At 45.0% G+C, this 18,309-nt stretch overlaps 1 protein-coding gene across 1 annotated transcript; it reads left to right on the top strand.

Moving 5' to 3' along the window:
- The first annotated feature begins 299 nt into the window (after positions 1-299).
- On the top strand, positions 300-17,532 carry DCAF7 (DDB1 and CUL4 associated factor 7). Its single transcript, XM_051768676.1, has 7 exons — positions 300-695; positions 7,058-7,216; positions 7,529-7,640; positions 8,669-8,787; positions 9,449-9,658; positions 10,559-10,676; positions 11,166-17,532. Exons 1-7 carry the CDS (start codon positions 558-560, stop codon positions 11,336-11,338), a joined length of 1,029 nt encoding a protein of 342 aa, XP_051624636.1. The 5' UTR covers positions 300-557; the 3' UTR covers positions 11,339-17,532.
- Positions 17,533-18,309: the final 777 nt, after the last annotated feature.

Raw genomic sequence — 18,309 nt, 5'->3', positions numbered from 1 at the left:
CAGCCAATCAACCACCGATAAGGGCTCAAGATCCCGCCTCCACCCACTGCGACCCCCAGCAGCCAATAAGATGTCGAGAATGCGCGCCCCCGCCCCTGAAGGGCGGGGCCCAGGGCAGCCATAGGTCACCCCCGCCGGAGCGTGAGCGCCTGTTCTGAATGAAGGGCAAAGCGACCAATAGCAAACCGAAGCGGGCCGAACAGACGGCTGAAACAACCAATAGGCGCATCCTGCGCTCTGAATGACAGGCAGGGCAGCCAACCGGCGTGAAGTGGGCGGGGCTCCCCGCGTGGCTTCCGCTCCCGTTGTGTGAGGGGCCGAGTCCCGAACGGGCTCAGCGCCGCCGCCGGGGCCGCAGCGGGACCGGCTCCGGGGGCCGACCGGGACCCAGCCCAGCCCGGCCCAGCCCAGCCCAACCCAGCCTGCCCCGCCACTCCGGGCCGTGCCGAGCCTGCCCCGCTCCCGCCGCCGCCGCGGGGGCCGGGCCGGGCCTCCCCCGCTGAGCCCCCGCGCCGCCGCCCCGCTCCCCCAGCCGGGGGCAGCCCCCTGGCCCAGCCATGTCGCTGCACGGGAAGCGGAAGGAGATCTACAAGTATGAGGCGCCCTGGACCGTGTACGCCATGAACTGGAGCGTCCGGCCCGACAAGCGGTTCCGCCTGGCGCTGGGCAGCTTCGTGGAGGAGTACAACAACAAGGTGGGGGGACGGGCACGGGGGCAGAAGGGGGGGACCCTCCTCGTCCCGGGGTCGGGGGGCGCCTGGGCACCCCCAGAGTCCTCAGGTGCCCCCCGAGGTGCAGGGGATGCACCAGACCCAGGGTGGTCTCCTCCCTGCTGATGGGACCCTGGGGTGCTGCTGGTTTTTGGGATGGTGCTGCTGGGTTTTGGGATGGTGCTGCTGGGTTTTGGGATAGTACTGCTGGGTTTTGGGGATGGTGCTGTTGGGTTTGGTGCTGCTGGGTTTGGGGATGATGGTGCTGCTGGGTTTGGGGATGATGGTGCTGCTGGGTTTGGGGATGATGGTGCTGCTGGGTTTGGGGATAACGCTGCTTGCTGCAGGGCTGGGGTTGGCCCCTGAGCTCCGGGAACAGCGGTGGTGGTGGTTTGAGTCACGTAGGCACCGCGTGCTGCGAGGTCTGTGCGGTGCAAAGGGCTGGAAGGGGAAGGTGTGAGGGTGAGGTGAGGCTGGGTGCTGCTGCTGGAGGAAGGGGAGAAGGTATCCTGGCTGGGGCATAGCTGGCTTTTTGTTCGTTCCATGTTAGAGAAAGCTCGTGGCCAGGACTAAAGTTTGTTGGTTGTATATGTATATATACATATATATATATATATAAGGAAATTCGACTTCTAACGTGGAAGAACTTCTTCCCATGGAGGGTGGCAGAGCACTGGAACAGGATGCTCAGGGAGGGTGTGAATCTCCCTCTCTGGAAACGTTCCAAACCCACCCCCCCCAGATCACTTCCCTGTGTCACCTGCTCCAGGTGACCCTGCCTGGGCAGTGGGGTTGGACTGGATGATCTCCAGAGGTCCCTTCCAGCCCCAGCTCCCAGAGAGTCTCAGGCTGTGTTGGGAATGTGCTGTTCCCGTTGTACTTCCTTGCTGTCGGGGACTCCTGTGTGATAACTTTTTTTCAAAAGTATATAAACCACTTTCAGTGATTCCTCAGCACTTTTCCCCGAGAACAAGGGTGTAATGAGGCATGAGATTGTATTTTCAGTGTTTCAGGGGAACCTCACACAGGCAACAGAGGCTGTGTCCTCCTCTCAGAACACTCAATGCAGTCACCTCTGAGCAGAGTTTAGGGTGCTAATCTGGTGTAATGAATCATAGAAATAAAAGAGGGATGAGGAGATGGATGAAGTTACAGAGCATCCTGACATTTGTATGACACTGAGGGTCTTGCCCATGGTTTTATGTGTTTAAATCACGTGGCTTTGTCAAGGGGTTTAATGGAGGTTGTGGCAAATCCTGTCAGAAAGTTGGGGGCTGGGCTCTGTGCAGGGGTGTAATGAGGGAGGGACAGGGGTGACATCTCTCAGGGTGGTTCAGTCACTGCCCTTTGCTGAGCACGTTGTGGTTCAGGCAGTGTGAGCTCTGTTGGTGAGTTGTCTCCCTTTCCTGGTGAGCCTTGTGCTTCTGGGAGTGCTGCTGGGGACAGGCCTGAAAACTTTCCTTTTGTTTAAAGACCAGCTTGAAAATGTTTTTGTAGTCTGTGATCTGAGGAGGTAAAATAGCAAACCTGCCAACAGCTTGTTGTTTAGAGGTGGCAGCATTGGTTAATAAGGGAATATACATTTATGCTGCCTTCTCTTTAAGTTTGGGGCATTCCCTGGGGTTGCTCTCAGTTTCAGTGAGATCAGATCTGCTTTTCAGCTCAGGCTTCAAGTGTAAAGCAGCTGAGTCAACCCCCTCCCTTCTGCCCTTCACACTCACAGTTGTAGCAGACAGAAATTGTGTAGGACTATGTAAATTATTGCTGTCTGTAAATATTCCCCAGGGCTTCTCTTGACCTCTGAGCTCCAGGAATAACGATTCTGTTGACTTCAGTCCACAGAAGCACCACATGCTGTGAGGCCTGAGTGGTGTAAAGAGCTGGAAACTAATTGTGTGAGGGTGAGATGAGTCTGGATGCTGCTGCTGGAGAAGGAGGGATGGTGTATGATTAAAAATTAAACCTGGACAATAAATGCAGTGAACATAACCTTCACTTTGCTGTGTCTCTGATATTTCAGAGTGATTTTTTTTTCTTTCTTTTGGGGATTTCTTGTTTGATGCTTTTTGTATGAAGGCAGTTAACAGGGAGTCCTCTTGGCTAATTGAAAGTGTTGTTATTGCTCAGTGTTTTGATGTTGTCTCCTTTACTTTGGGGACCAGAACACTCCTGGGAGTGGTGTTTCCCTGCACTGTCCTTATGCTGCCTTGCTATGACTCTCACAGCTTTGCTGAGTCCTTCAGAGGGTGATGAAACATCCAGGGAATAGTTCCATGCTCCACATTGGGAACTCTTGGACAGGCACATATAGGGCTGTGCTACCTGCACAGAAGTTGTAAACTCTTTCAGCTTCTGTCTATGTTAGTGCTGTACCTAAAGGAGCAAAGGGAAAGAACTGAAGCTTCCCTGTTTAAATATTCCACTGTGCTCCAAAGGGCCTGGAGCAGTTGGTTTTACAGCCTGGCTTCTGGGCTTAACAGAAATTTAAGATTTTTGCAGAGTATGTGTGAAGTTTTGTCCTTCTGCGTATAATTTGCCCTTCACGGTTGAGATGGTTGATATTGCAGCTTCTGACATCAAAACACACTTATAGGTACAGTTGGCACTAATTAAAAGGATAATGAAAACTGATTTTCATTTCAGCTTTCTCTTTGCACTGACAAGGTCCCAGTTACGTTTCTGTTCCTGATGTTGCAATGGTTTGTTCCAAATAACTGCCTTTCTTCCTTATTAACAAAAATATTCTGGAATAGCCTAGCTTGCTTAAAGTCTAACCAAATCAGTGAATATACCTTTTCCTTATTACTCTTCTGATTTAGGGTTTGTTTTAAAAAGGTGCTTTTAAAAAGACTCAATTTGTTGCAGCAGAAGTGCTCACTGGGAGGGAATTACAGGGAAAGAAAGAGAGAATTTTTTTTCTTGTTTGTCTCTGGTTTTCTGTTTCTGTAGTAATTACCAGAGTTCGAAGCACCCACAGGTTACATAAAATGACTGTTTACACCTCTGCTTTGAGGGGAACTCAAATGTATTGGCTGCCAAACCCTAATTCCCTGCTATCCCCAATTCCCAGACACCTCCAGCCCCCATGAACCCTGGATGGCACAGCCTGAAGTTGTTTGCCAAGAACTGTTTGAACCCCAAAGGAGTTTTGTTTCAGCTTGTGCACCTTTGCTGATGGAATCACTGGTACAAGAAGCGAGATGCCTTGCTCCAGTTGGAGGAATTAAACAATTTGAGGTGGTGTTTCCTGAACTTCTTGGGTTGGGGAACTGCTGTCAGGCTTTATAATCCCTCCTGGATCACTGGTGTGATGGGAGAGAATGGAGGTGTTCACAGGTCTCACCGTTTAAAATGTTCCACAGGCTCCTGGCTGTGGCTTCTTGGGTCAGGAATGACCTGTGGAAAACATCAGGAAAGGCTGATTTTGGGTCTCTGTGCAAGACCAAACTGGAGCCCAGTTTAGAAGGCAGGGACTGTGCTGTCCAGTGTGTGCTCCCATCACTGGAGTGGACAGACAGGTTATGAGCAGATGCTTCCCAGATTGCCAGCTTTTCCCAGGCAGAACCACAGAGGGTTCAGGGGGGTTGTTTTGCCAGAAGGTCACTTGTTCTGTAAGACTGAGCATTGCAGAGAAAGATTGATTGCACGTTGAAGATTAATTGGTGCAGTGACATCTTTCTGATTGTACATGACCCTAAAGTAATTGTGAAATGTCATCTTGGTACTTACTAATTGGATTAAAGTGTTGTAGTTTTGGGGTTTTCCTAAAGTACTGAGAACTTACTTCACTGTTCCTCAAACCATGTAAGAAAAAGAAGCTGTTACCAAATTCTGCACTGTTTAGTTCTGTGCCTGATTTATGTTGGAGGCATGATTTTTTTCAGAAGTTAAGGAATGCTGATTAAAGGCACTTTATTGCTCAGATGCACTGTTGCAATTAAGCTTTATGCTGATAAAGACTTGGATTACGATAGCAAAATCCACATCCAGTTTTAGCATATCTTGATGTATTGGAGGAACAAATAAATATTTTGCATTCCCAGCTACTGTCGTGGCATAATTGCAAAACTAGTGGAGATCAAACACACTGGTCCTTGTTTTCTCATGGAATGAGTTACAGGGAGATGCAGAATGGTTCAGATTGTCTCCAGGGATACAATGACAGGGACTTTTTCCTTAGCATCACCTCAGTTTTATCTGGGCTGGACCTCAGGCCCTCCCTTGTGCAGCAGCAAACCTTGCCTCACAGAAGGGACACACAGGGCTCTAATAAAATCAGCATCCTGGAAATCATCCCATGGTTCCAGCCTGCACAAGAGGATGAGTGGAGGGATTCTGTAATCACTGGATGTGATCAAGTCCAAAGAGAAGAGTCACAGCTTTGAATATGCTGAGCTTGGGAAGAATGGATCTCCTCCAGCAGAATTCCTGCCTCCAGTGCCTTCTGCTTGGAGTTACTGCCAGTTCCAGTCTCACACCTGACCTGCAGCAGGGGCAGGAGCTCTGATGTTGACAACCCAGTTTGTGTTCTCTAACCCAACCTGCACCCAGAAATGTCAAGGATCAGAGATCCTGTGGTGCTGCATTGCTTTTCCTTCAGTCTCAGAAAGGGTTAAACATGAATATGCAGTGCAGGAATATCTCCATCACCCCGGTGAAAGTGGCCCCTTTGCTGGTTTGAGATTTGCTTCTGGTGATGAGGATGTTGATTGCTTTGTGTGGGCTTAATACACTGGTGTTGAGCTGCAAACAGCATAAGCAAAGGAGAAATGATTAGAGGTCGTTTGTCTTCTGATCCTGACCTTGCCACAAGATTTTCTATCACCAAGGACAATTTGCTTCCTTTGTAAAATCCGCTTAGTATTTCTGATCCCTAAAGGAGTTAGAAAGCTATTTGTCAATCACTTCAGAAGTCAGGGAGATTTTTTTGACTGATTTATGCTGGAGTGTGAAGGATAATAAGGAGTAGTTGTAATAAAGAGAGGGCAAGGCAGAAAGCACGGTTTTTAGGAGCATACTTGGATATATCTTCTAGTGTTTGTTATGGGATGGAAAGGATGGAGCTTCTCATTGTGGTGGGGCATTTAAGAGCATCTCTAAATGGGCTCATAAAACTGCAAATATTAAAGTTTAAGATCCTCTGAAACATTTCTGGTTTTTCGTTGGGTGGGGAAAAAAATATGGTAGATTTCCAATCTAGTTAAATATGTGCTTCATTAACCACATTACTTATCCCAGAGTATTTAGGGTTTTTCCAGATAAACATCTCTGAAAAAGTCCATTAAGCCAGGAGGAAGCTGCTGTGTGGAAAGTACTAGGAAGTTCCTACTGGGAGCAGCTTACACAGTAATTGTAGTGAGTCGTCCCCACAATGTTTGTGTTTGGGCAGCATTTCACACAGTGGGACTTTCATCCTGCTTGGCTCCCGTCCTCACTGCAGGTTCAACTCGTCCTCCCAGCACCGTTTGTTCTCTGAACACTTTCTGACATGTCAATATTTTTCTAATAACATCATGTCTGGGACCTCAGGCATTACTTCAGGTGTTGTCATGACCAGGCTGCGTGGAGATGGTTTCTTGTTTGCTGTGTCTTGCAGCACTCTCACAACGGGGCAAGTTTGGCCCTTCCCACTGTCACATCACTGTGCAAAAAATACTCATTTGGAACTCAGTTGTGTAGAATCTTGCAGCAGACCTGCTTTCTCGGTCTTTTCATACAAAATATTTGAATTAGGTAATTATTTTAGCTTCCCAATATTTTTTTTTTAAGGTTTGAATTCTGTTTTACTTTCTGACTCTCTGATGTGATTTATCTGAGTCTTAATGTCATGCACTTGTGACAGAACGTTTTAGGTCGTGTGATGTTGAAAAAACATCATGAAACATTCATGAAAGCTGCCGTGATCCATCACAACCTGCAGGGTTATGGCCAAGAATTCCATGATTGGGACTTTAATTGTGCAAACTGCAGCTTGTTCTGCTCCCTGAGGATGACATTGTCAGCATCAGAGTCGGAATGACGTTTGTGCACTTGAAGTCTGTGACTTAAACTGGGCTTTGCAATGTGAAAAAGGGAAGGGTGGCCTTTAATCCTTTAGGACTGGATTTCAGTTTGTTTGGGGTTATCTCTTCAAAGCACAGCACTGTCTGGTGGTGGATACTTCACTTTGCTGACATGTCCCAGCCAGGAAGCAAAGCCTTCATGATTTCTCATTCCACTGACCTGAGATTCCTTCTGTATTGTCCTTGAGGTGACAGAAGGTGTCCTGAAACACACTCAGTCTTAATGCTCTCATTAGAAATTAATGTTTTGGTAAAATGCTTTCTTTTAAATCTGGTTGTTCACAGGTGCAGCTCGTTGGTTTGGACGAAGAGAGCTCAGAATTCATCTGCAGGAACACCTTTGATCACCCCTACCCCACCACAAAGCTGATGTGGATCCCAGACACCAAGGGAGTCTACCCAGACCTGTTGGCCACCAGTGGGGACTACCTGCGAGTGTGGAGGGTGAGTAAATCCTCCCTAGGAAAAGATGAACCATGGCATCAGTTGTGTTGCATATTGATCTCATTTTCATTCAAGATTTTCTTTGCTGCAATAATGTGACTAAGTACCAAGCCTGTAGGAGAAGCAAAAGTATCACGGTAGTTGCTGCTTTAATCAGCTTATTGAACTTGGAGATGATGGTTGTGTTTTCCAGAGCTTTAGGATGTAAAGCTGAGAGGAAAAAACCCAGGATTAACTCCCCATGTTTTGTGCCAGTGGAACAAGTCAGGTGATGTTGCTGTTTAAGTCAGATACGTTTCATTTTCTCTCGAGGTGGGTGAAACCGAGACCCGGCTGGAATGTTTGCTGAACAACAACAAGAACTCAGATTTCTGTGCTCCTCTGACTTCATTTGACTGGAATGAAGTGGATCCTTACCTGCTGGGTGAGACTGAGAGAATGCTGCCTTTTCAGCACACCACTGAATTTAGTCTGGTGGAGTCTGAGCTGTGACTCTGTGACCGGTTAATGTGGTGACCAACCAATGGGCCAACTGCTGCATCATAGAAACTGCCATTGTCGTGGGTTAACATGTTCTAAAAAATTAAAATTATCACCTCAGGGAGACTTTTTTTATTTCTTTGGATTGGAAGGTGCCCTCTCCACTACAGATGGGTCACTCAGGTTGGACTAGGGGTGTTCCTTATTTGGGGACAGGGAGTCTTGCCCCTCAGGGCTGTTGCAGCGCTCAGTGAGGATGTGAATCAGCTCCTGTGACTTATTTCAGAGTGTTCTGCGGTAGATAGACCAAGCTTTGTGTTTTGTGAAGCCATTTCAGCAGCAGCAGGAGAGCCAGGAGCCCTTAATTCAGTTGGAGGAGGGGGCTGAACGTTTAAGGTTTAATTATAGCCTGCGGGACAAATTGTGAATCCAAGATGACTGATCCAGAGGTTTGTTTCCCAGAAGAGAACAGCCATTTATGTCAGGGGGGATTTGCCCAGAGATTAACAGTGATAATATGTCTTAGTAATTATTTACTACATGATTTATTTTTTGTGTGTTCCATCTCTCATCTCTTAAGAGCTTTACTGCAAACCCCACCTTCGGTCCAGAGCAACAATCAATTAATAATAACACGCTATCACAACACTGATTGAATTTTGGTTTTGGCATGCACATGAGATGGGCAGGATGGGAAAGTTCATCTCAGACTTGCATCAGGCTTCCAAATAGATTGAAGCAGACATGAGCTATTTACCCTTTATTCCTGTGTGGAAGGCTGTTCCTGCAGCTGAAAGGTTTGGGTCATTGAAATGCAAGGAGGGCTGTTGGCTGTTTGACATTCTTGGGTTTAATTCTATTCTCGTGGCTATTTTGATCTGTAGATGTTGGGGGATATTACATTAATCCAGGAATTGATTAAATCATTTGGGGTAATATCAGTTTTGCTAACAGAAGCTTTTTTTGTTTCAGGTACCTCAAGTATTGACACAACCTGCACTATTTGGGGTCTGGAGACAGGACAGGTTCTGGGAAGAGTAAATTTGGTCTCTGGCCACGTGAAGACCCAGCTTATTGCACATGACAAAGAGGTGATGGGGGTTTTTGATTGTTGGCATTGACTCTTCTTAAAGCAGTAGAAAAGGAACAGAACTTTTCCATTTTCCTCCTTTTTCTTGCAAAATGTAATGGCCCGAAAAGATCATTTATCTAATGTTAAGTCATACAGTTTTGAGTACTTAAATGCTGTTGGCAATTGAAACTACTCTTTTTACTCATCATAGACTCTGGACTGGAGCTCTTGTTTTACCAGGTTATGCTCCAGAATATTTTAGGCAAATGAGATAAAACACCAAACTGGACTTGAAATCAGCTGCACATCAAAGGCAATAAACAACTTGCAAGATTCTCCCATTTTAACCTATTAATATTCATATGCAATAATATAAATAACATCATATATCAATTTTCAAGAATAATATAAAAAATCCGAGTCTGGGAAATTGATACATTTTAGTTTCAGTGAATGATATGAAATTAATTAAATTCAATTTAATTACATAAACATAAACATATGTTTAAGTGGGGGCTTTTTTTCCTCCTTTTGGCAAACGCAGCAGCTGAAAACTTGCTGGGGACATGAAGTCTTTGGCAGAACGGGTCACAGCTAGCTGTGCTGCCCGTCCAGCAGGTGATTTTTGCTGGGAGGGGGGAGGCACTGTGCTGTCTGGAGCTGTGTGTGTCTGTGTGCAGGTGTATGACATCGCCTTCAGCCGGGCAGGGGGAGGCAGGGACATGTTTGCCTCGGTGGGAGCGGACGGCTCGGTGAGGATGTTTGACCTGCGCCACCTGGAGCACAGCACCATCATCTACGAGGACCCCCAGCACCACCCCCTGCTCCGCCTCTGCTGGAATAAGCAGGATCCCAACTATCTTGCCACGATGGCCATGGATGGGATGGAGGTGAGGCACCAGCTCCTCTCCTGTAGCTGCTGGAGTTGGGACTTTTGTGGCTTGGTGTTATTTCGTAGTTCATAGAATCCCAGAATCAGCTGGGTTGGAAGGGACCTCTGAGATCATCCAGTCCAACCCTTGATCCAACCCTGCTGTGGTTCCCAGCCCATGGCACTGATGCCACATCCAGTCTGTCCTTAAACACCTCCAGGGATGGAGAATCCACCCCTTCCCTGGGCAGCCCATTCCAATGGCTGAGCACCCTCTCTGCAAAGAAATTCTTCCTAATCTCCAACCTAAACCTCCCCTGGCCCAACTTGAGAACAAGCTGGCAGTGGCAGATTAAGGACCAGTTCTTAGTGCACTAAGGAGTTAAAGAAGTGACTTTGGTGTTATAAACTTTAAGGCTCATATATATTTCAGAGGAGACTGTGAGCAGCTGGGCAATAATTTTCACATAAAGTTTTAGTCACCTTTTTCTTTCCCAGCTCAGTGTTTAGTTTGTCACCTGTGCTGCTTAAGGGAAGCACAATTTGTTTGCCACAATTTGTGGCATAACTCACAAACCCCCTGTGAGATCTGAGTCCTTTTGAGACACACAACACACTGACCCTCCAGAAGCTGTTCTTTGGGAACAGTATCTGCTTGCCAGCTGAATCCTTTAGGAAAGAGCCATATTTATAGCCTGAGCTCAAAATACTTAGTTTTTTGGAAAAATTTCTAAAAAATATTTTTAAATATTAAAAATTACTTTAAGACTATTTAAATATTTTTAAATATTAAAAAATACTTTTAAATTATTTAAAATTATTTTTAAATTATTTATGCAGTTAAAGATTTATTAAATCTGTCTTTTTAAATTAATAATTAATAAAAATCTATTAATTCAGTTGTGTTTTGTTTCTGAAGGTTGTGATTCTAGATGTGAGAGTTCCCTGCACTCCTGTAGCCAGGTTAAACAACCACAGAGCGTGTGTAAATGGAATTGCTTGGGCACCTCATTCCTCCTGCCACATCTGCACAGCAGGTGAGTGTGATCTTACAGGGGAATCTGAGTCTTTCACTGCATTTGCAAAATCCTCTCCCTCCAAAAGGTTATGCAGTTCTCTGCCTGCTTTTTGCTAAAGAATAATTGCACTTTAGAAGCTGTTTATTAGTGACTTTCCTAAATTTTTATGGAAATAGGCACCTACTGGAGTTTATAGTGTGGAAGTCATGAGCCCAAGTGCCCAAACTGTGCATCTGCTCTGACTAACCCTATTTATTAATGCTCCTTAGGTTTTTTGCAGTCCTGTTTTCAGCTATTGTGAGTTCCACTGATTTTTTGTCTCTCAGCTCTGTCCTGAATAATGTATAATGATCCAAGTGTATTTTGTTGGCTGTATTTCTGGCTGGAATATGGATCAGGGCTGCAGCAGCCATGTCCTATCTCGCCTCTTGGGCTATAAGCCTTGGTAGCCACATGTGGAGATGTTGTTACACTGTGACTCTACCCCCAACCTTCTCTCCCCTGCAGCTGATGATCACCAGGCTCTCATCTGGGACATCCAGCAGATGCCTCGTGCCATCGAGGACCCGATCCTGGCCTACACAGCAGAGGGAGAGATCAACAATGTACAGTGGGCATCCACCCAGCCAGACTGGATAGCCATCTGCTACAACAACTGCCTGGAGATCCTGAGGGTCTAACTCTGCTGCTCCGTGCCCCACTGAGGCAGGGCTGTCTCATTCCCCTCCCCTCTAAAGTAAGAACACCACCAGTCAAGTGGCCAGTATCTGTTGTTGCTTTGCATCTACTGTTACAAGGAACTGTTACAAGGATCGATGGCAGGCCTCTCCTGTCTCTCAAGACTCTAAAATGCAGAGACGTGCTGAGCCTCTTGGACCTTCTGGGTTCTGGTTTTCTTGTCGAATTCTTTTTCCCTCAGTAAAAGTTCTGTATATTTGTTTGTTGACTGTATTAATAAGCTTGCAGGCTTTTAAGTTGCTGCATACGTCCATGTGTTTGTCAGCCAGCTGGGGCAGCACATCAACCAGTTTAATAGATGCAGGTGCAAAACAAGGTGGGGGGAAAAAAAGACATTGATGTAACAGCCACCTTGGCAGGAATCTTTATCATTCCTGTTGTTGCTGCCTCTAAACTGTTTAAACGTTTGTATGTTTTTTATATATTGGGCTAACTTTCTATTGAGTAAGGTTTTTCTCCCTAATTCTTACTTTTGATATGTGATCCACTTCCACATGCCCACAGCAGGACCTGTTCATGGATACAAACCACAGTAACACTTCAGGCTCCCTGGCAGTAAAGGCCTGCCAGAACTAACTGTTGCCTTGGCTCCCTGTACCTGGTGACCTGGGCAGAATTTCCTGGTGCTGTGAAGTACAAGTACTTGTTGCACAATTTCTTTACACTTTTCTGATGCTCAAGGCAGTTGTTACTATGGTAGGCCTTATTTTTAAATTAGAACTGAGTTTGTGTGTACCCTGCAGTTGTGTTAGCACACAGAACGGTGGTAGGTTGCAGAAAGAAGATCCATGCATGACATAAGCTCCCAGGAGGTAACAACTCCTGAAAAAAAATGTATTTGTAATGGACTTGGGGTTGGCACTTCCAGTCAAATGATCTCCCCTCGGAAGACTTCCTATCTAAACCAAAATAAAATGGTTTCACACTTTGTAGCTTGCTTGATTGGCAAATAACCTGAGCAGGGTTTTGTGGTTAGCCTGTACCTTGGAGCTTCTTTGTGCTTGGCCTGTGTTCTGGGAGGTCTTGAAGGGAGTGCAGAGCAATGTTTTTGTGATGTGTGTTTGCTTTGTACTGTCAGCTCTTGCTGAGTGAGCGAGATGGGTCAGAAAAGCTGCTCTGCTATCCAACAGAAAGCTCTCTCTGAAAGAAATCATTCCCTAGTGCAATGCACAAAGGTGGATTTAGAAGGAAAGAAGCTGTGCCATTGAGACCAAGGTTTGGCACTTGTCATCCTCTCCTGACTTCTGGGGATGTGCCCGAGGGCTGCTCTTTGGAATAGTGGATTGCTCTACATTAATACTTCTCGATCAGAGCTGAGTGGATTAGGCAAGATAAAAATCTTTGTTGAAGTCTTAATATAACACAGGTACTGGGATAAAAGCTCTGCAGTGCTCTCCAAATGAAGACATGACAGCCAGAGCTGGTCTGGAAGGCTGTGCAGCCCAGTTTCCATGTAAATGTCAGAAACTATCAGAATTGTCTTTCCACCTAATGAGTATTCACCTGCAACTGGAGGCAGTTTATAAATAGTAGGACACTGGCAGACCTGGATCCTGTCAGTTTGTGCAGGAAAGGCAAGTTGGGAAAGCGATTGCTGTGGAGCAGTGAGGCTGACACTGGGAACGCTGTCAAACACAACAGAATCTGCAAGGGTTTGTCATTGTGGGCAGACAGAAATACCCTTCTGCAGGCAGCTTCTCACCGTGGAGCTCAGAAAAGCATTGCCTCAGGAATTTGATAGGAATTCATTAGGGACAGCTTTAGTCCATCACTCCTTTTGATCCCAGAGAACCACGAGACTCTCACACAGTTCCAGCTCACGTTGTGTCAGTGACACTCTGTGTTCAGTTGTGGGATTTCTGACAAAGCTTCTTGTGACTTGCAGGTCAGTTTTTCTTACCAGCAGCAGTGCTGGGAGTGGTGTGTTCCACAGACAGGTTTCAGCAAGATGTCAGAGCAGTGTTAGCCAAACAATTAATTACCACTTTTTACAGCAGCACTTCCTCAGAAACTGGAAAATGCTTCTGCAGAGTGAAGTGAAAATTAGGACTTTCTTAGCAGGAGCATCAAATGGCATTCACAGCTTTAGGACTCATCTGAAATACAGGCTTGTCATGCATTGTTTAATTACAAGTAGTAGGGATAACATACTGTGTTACCAAGAGGGAAGTACCTGCAACATTAGGACTTTCTGTGTCCCCTTTGTGCACAAGTCAGAGATGAATGGTTCTCTTGCTTAGCTGAAAAATGCATCTTTTTTTATTGTATTATGCTTTAAAAAAGCTATAAGATAATTTAGTTGGAAGTGAAGTCACTAAAAGACTCCATAGGCTACACTAAAGGACAAAGGCAGTTTATTCCCAGAGGAATAAAATGTGTTACACTAAGATGATGAGAAGAGAGCTGGTATAAAGGGACCCAGTCTGAATAGCCAGGTAGATTCTCCTTCTGTTGGAAAACAATCCTGTTAGGGACCTGAAGAGGATCCAATGTCAGTTCTCCATCCATAAAACTGCTTGAAGTCTATTTGTGGAATTGGGTGCTTATTCCAAACTTGTCAAAGGCAAGTGAAGGAATCTTGTAGGCTCCAGTGGGTTCTAAATAAAGCCTATATCCTGTTTGTTTAGCCAGTTGGGATACCTTCTGGATCTCCAGCATATTGCTTTGGGCATAATCCATTGTCATTCTTCACATGAAATTACATTTTAAATCACTAGAGACTGTTTGGGCACAGGGAAATGATACTTAAAATAGCTTCAAAGAAGTCACTTGAAAGGTTAATGACTGAAAAGACATGAAAATCCTCATGGGTGAGATGTTCTGTAGTGCAAATGGCACTTCCATATAGACAAGGAAGGGAGAGACTTTGGTGCCCTTTTGCCAGCACCTGCTGACAGTGGCAGGGTAGGGAATGCTCTGGTTCAGGTTCCTCTGCAAGATAAAATAAACCCCGAGACTTATCACTGGAAGAACATGCAGTTTATCACATTTCACCTGCCTAACATTCGATTAGATTGGGTGTAAACCCCCCATAATCATTATTTTTCCCCAAAGTTTATAAAAAGAAATAATTTTGTATTTAATTTCAATTATTTGGTGCATAAGCAGAGAATGCAGAACAACTGCTTGCAAATGCCTCATGTCTTTTGAGTATAAAGTAACATTAAGGAAGGAGTGAGCAAAGCAGAAAAGCAGGTGCTGGTGTTGGTCCAGGCCAGCCTGATCTGGGACAGAAATACTTCTCTCTCTGACTTAAGTAGTTCTGTGTCACTTCTCCAGGGGGTTAATCCAAGATACTAAACTATTGTTTGGTTGTTATGTTCTTTTTTAAACCAAGCTCTCCACAGATTCCTACTCTGGTGTGGGCAACCTGTTGGCTCTCAGCCAGGGGGGTCTTGATGATGTAAAACTCGTTAGTGAGGTGAAGACCTGCAGCCAACAAGGTGGATGTGGAACTGTGTGTGGTGTGGTGGCAGCTCTGTTAATTGTCTAAATGAGGTGGGCTAGGGGAGCTTGCATCTCTGGGAATTGTACTTCTGTGTGCAGGGATTTAAAAGGCAAGGATTTGAGTGCTTTGACAATCTATTTAGAAAGAAAACACGGTGGTTTCGAGCGCTACGAAAGGAGACTGATAATACAGGTTGTTCCTTGTGGAACCTTGAAATGTGCTTAACGGGGGAGGCATTGCCTCTCATAAGTCAAAGTTAATGATCCTTTCAAAACTTAGCTGTAATTACTCTCCTGAATGTTCTGGATAATAGTAAAAAGCTCTATTTTTGCCTGGTGGTGCAGTGAGAAAGCTGCATCAGTCTGGAGTGTAGATCAGTGCAGAGCCCAGGTGAGGGGAGGGGTCCCATGTACGGAATTCACAGATGTGCTCGGGCTTGTTTGAGATGTAAATGAAGAGCTGAGTGTGTCAGTTTTGTTCTCTTGCAGATGGCACTTTAACAAGTATATTTTTGGTAGGATTAGGAGGAGAGTCATCTTTTCCTCAGCCCTTTTATGGTAGGAGTTTGTCTGTGTTGTGTAGAAAATGTTAAATACAACAGCCACCAAAATCCTGAGCTGTGGTCAGCGTGGACCCTCATTTGTTTCTACTGAAAACCAAAAACATGAGCACTTGACAAGACTGTAAATGTTAAACTGAAACTTCATGTTCTGATCTTGACACCATCCTGTAAGACCAACCCAAGGGTTGCAGTGCTGGTGTCACCCCGAGAGTCCCTATTCCTTAGGAACCTGATGGTGTTTGGGAATCCCCTTTTCCACCATCTGAACACAGTGGCAGCAGTGACAGGTTGGTTTTGTGAGGATGTAGCTGGATTATTTGGGTAACTTATTTTCGTGAGAGAAAAACTGCAGCTGCTGCCTAAATCCATAAAGCTGAAATTCTTGAACTCGTCGGTTTGTCAGTGGTGTTTTAGTTTTTTCCAGAGACACTGAAAAGGATGAGCAGCAGCACAGCCAAGCTCCTGGCTCAGCAGATTCCACATTGATGGTCCCATCAAAGTCCTGGAGGGTTTAGTTTTCCCACTGCTCGTTAGCAAAGTGGTCCCAGCACCTCAAATCCACCTTGTGTTATCCTGCCAGTGAACACAAGCTCCCTCTGACGTGGATTCCCTGCTTTCTGCTCTCACAGCAATATTCCAAAGCAGGCCTGTCTTTATTGTCCACTGGACATGGAAAGGAGGTGTCCAAAATCAGTTATGGAATGGGCAGGTACTGTCAACTCTGTCCCACTTTTCTCTTGATCTTTGCAGAGAATCCAGGGAATTAATTGTCTGTGGCACTTAAAGAGCACTTTGTGGTGCAGCTGTACATCCCCTGCTTACCCCAGAGGAGTCAGAAATGTCTCTTTCTCAAGGGTGTGGAGGGGAGTTTAGGATGCCCCTGACTCATTTTTTTAAGGAAGAGATCTCCAGAACTTCTGATTAGCACCTTTCACCAGCACTAGAAAAAAAGCAGTAATTAAAATTACAGCTAAATACCAGTCACTGGAGGCTCATCTGGTGATTCATGGCAGACACCAGAGGCGAGAACAAAAACACTTTGAGAGTTGCTGCTGCCTGTTTCAGGTGACAGCTGTGTCTGCCAAGGACCTCGGTGGCCTTTTGTGCAGCCTCTGATACTCAGCATCAAGCAAGAATTTCCACAGTCGTAAAACTAAATTTTAAAAAAAAAAATCATCTGTGTGGCTTCCATCAAGTTTATTTCTTTTCAGAAAACCTGATGAAATGAAGAAAAAAAAAAAAAAAAGCTATTTCCTGACAAAATATTGTGGCCATGAGCATCTGTAAGGCCGTGGTCCAGCTCTCATCCCTTGGATCCTGTTGGCAGAACATGTGACTCCAGCCCCCTCTTAGAGCTGAGGATGGATCTGAACGAGGCAGAAAGGCAAGAACCAGGGAAGGACAGAGTCCTAATGCAGCTGAGCAGAGATGTGTTGCTTTTCTTGACAACCTGGGAAATAGGAATTAAGAAATCTACTATTTAAAAGGAACCTTTTTCTTTTTGTTGTTGTTTTTCCACTTGGGTTGCTAGCAGTGTAAAATGTAATTTAAGCATTTTTGTTACCAGTAGCTGAGTAGGAGATGTTTACTTTTATGTGTGCTTTCCCTTCTGCTCTCCCCATTCACAGTCCCGTTGTGGTAACTTCCTGAAGGTGTAATCTTTGTAGCATGATTGTACAAACACCCATATGAGATTCCTGACTCTTTGTTCTCACTGAAGTATGTTAAAGCAATAGTAGTTTTACTTCTGTCCTCCTTTTCTCCACCTGCAACTTCGCTACTCCCCTGTCCTAGAGGAATCCTATTATCCTGCTATTCATTGACATGGATAACTGCAGTGTCCCTATATTCCTTTATTTTTATGGAGAAAACACAGAAGGGTTTGTTACAATGGATTTTAACACCCGAGTCATGGAACCATATTGTTGAAACTCTGTAAATTTTAAGGCAATTTTCTGAACTCGCTTGAAAGTGGAATGTTGCATTCTTTTATGCTATTTCCCGCTTCCTATGTAGTTTTATTCAGATTTTTTAACCTTCTTTCTAAGTTTCAGCCTCCTGTGTATTAGGTACAGTATTTTCTGCCTTTCATACTTTGTAATAAAAACGGAACATTTGTAGATCGACTGCAGTTCACTGTGTGGTGAGTTAAACCTGGGGGGAGCTGGGGACTGAAAACGAGCTTCCTTCACTCTGTGTGGAGTTTGTTGCTGCGAAAAGGAGCTTTGTCTTGCCCCTGCAAAGCTGAAGTGTATTGATCTCCCATCAATACCCAAACAAACTCGATAATTCCAGCTACTCTTAAGTTGCAAATTACCCCAAATAATTATATTTTTAAGAACTCAGTCACAACAGAACTCAGCAGAACGGGTAATGCAGCTGTACTTCAAATATTTGCCTTCTTAAAAATCTGCTGCAGGGTCCCTGTGTCCCAGTGTTGTTCATGCTGATGTTTTCCCACTCCTTTGCTCGTTCTCTGCACAACAAATGGGAATTACCTGCTGGCATGTTTTCATTTTTAAGATGAGGGGAAGAGGAATGTTTTTAAATTCAAATAATTGGTCTCTAAGGGGGTTTTGAATACAGGCAAATTGAAGACAAAGCAATTAGGCACCTCGGTAGCTTTAAGTCTCTCCTGTGCAGGGTGACCTCTGTTAGAGGGTGTTTTTGTCACTGGTGTCGTGGCTGGAACTGGGACTGAGATGGAATGGAGTGGCAAAGCTTGGAAAGTTGTACCTTAGGCCTTGGCAAGCAGGACTGATGACTTCACTAAGTATTTAGATTAACTCTAGTTCAACTAAATTGTTGGGTTTCTTTCTAATTCTTTGTGTACTGGCTTGGAAATAAAAGCTTATTAAGCTTCATGTCCACAGTGGAAAGAGTTGCCTGCAAAGATGCTGCAG

This window comes from Manacus candei, unplaced genomic scaffold (assembly GCF_025592945.1).
Source record: "Manacus candei isolate 608988 ecotype Guabito, Panama unplaced genomic scaffold, ASM2559294v1 h1tg000096l, whole genome shotgun sequence".
Lineage (NCBI taxonomy): Eukaryota > Metazoa > Chordata > Aves > Passeriformes > Pipridae > Manacus > Manacus candei.
The sequence above is the reverse complement of the archived record's forward strand: the minus strand, read 5'-3'. Positions and strand labels throughout refer to the sequence as shown.

Excerpts from the sequence above, each read along its gene's own strand:
- DCAF7 (XM_051768676.1), top strand. The coding sequence starts at position 558 with ATGTCGCTGCACGGGAAGCGGAAGGAGATCTACAAGTATGAGGCGCCC. Across the intron at positions 7,217-7,528 it reads ACTACCTGCGAGTGTGGAGG|GTGGGTGAAACCGAGACCCG; the intron begins GTGAGTAAATCC and ends TTTTCTCTCGAG. Across the intron at positions 10,677-11,165 it reads CTGCCACATCTGCACAGCAG|CTGATGATCACCAGGCTCTC; the intron begins GTGAGTGTGATC and ends TCTCCCCTGCAG.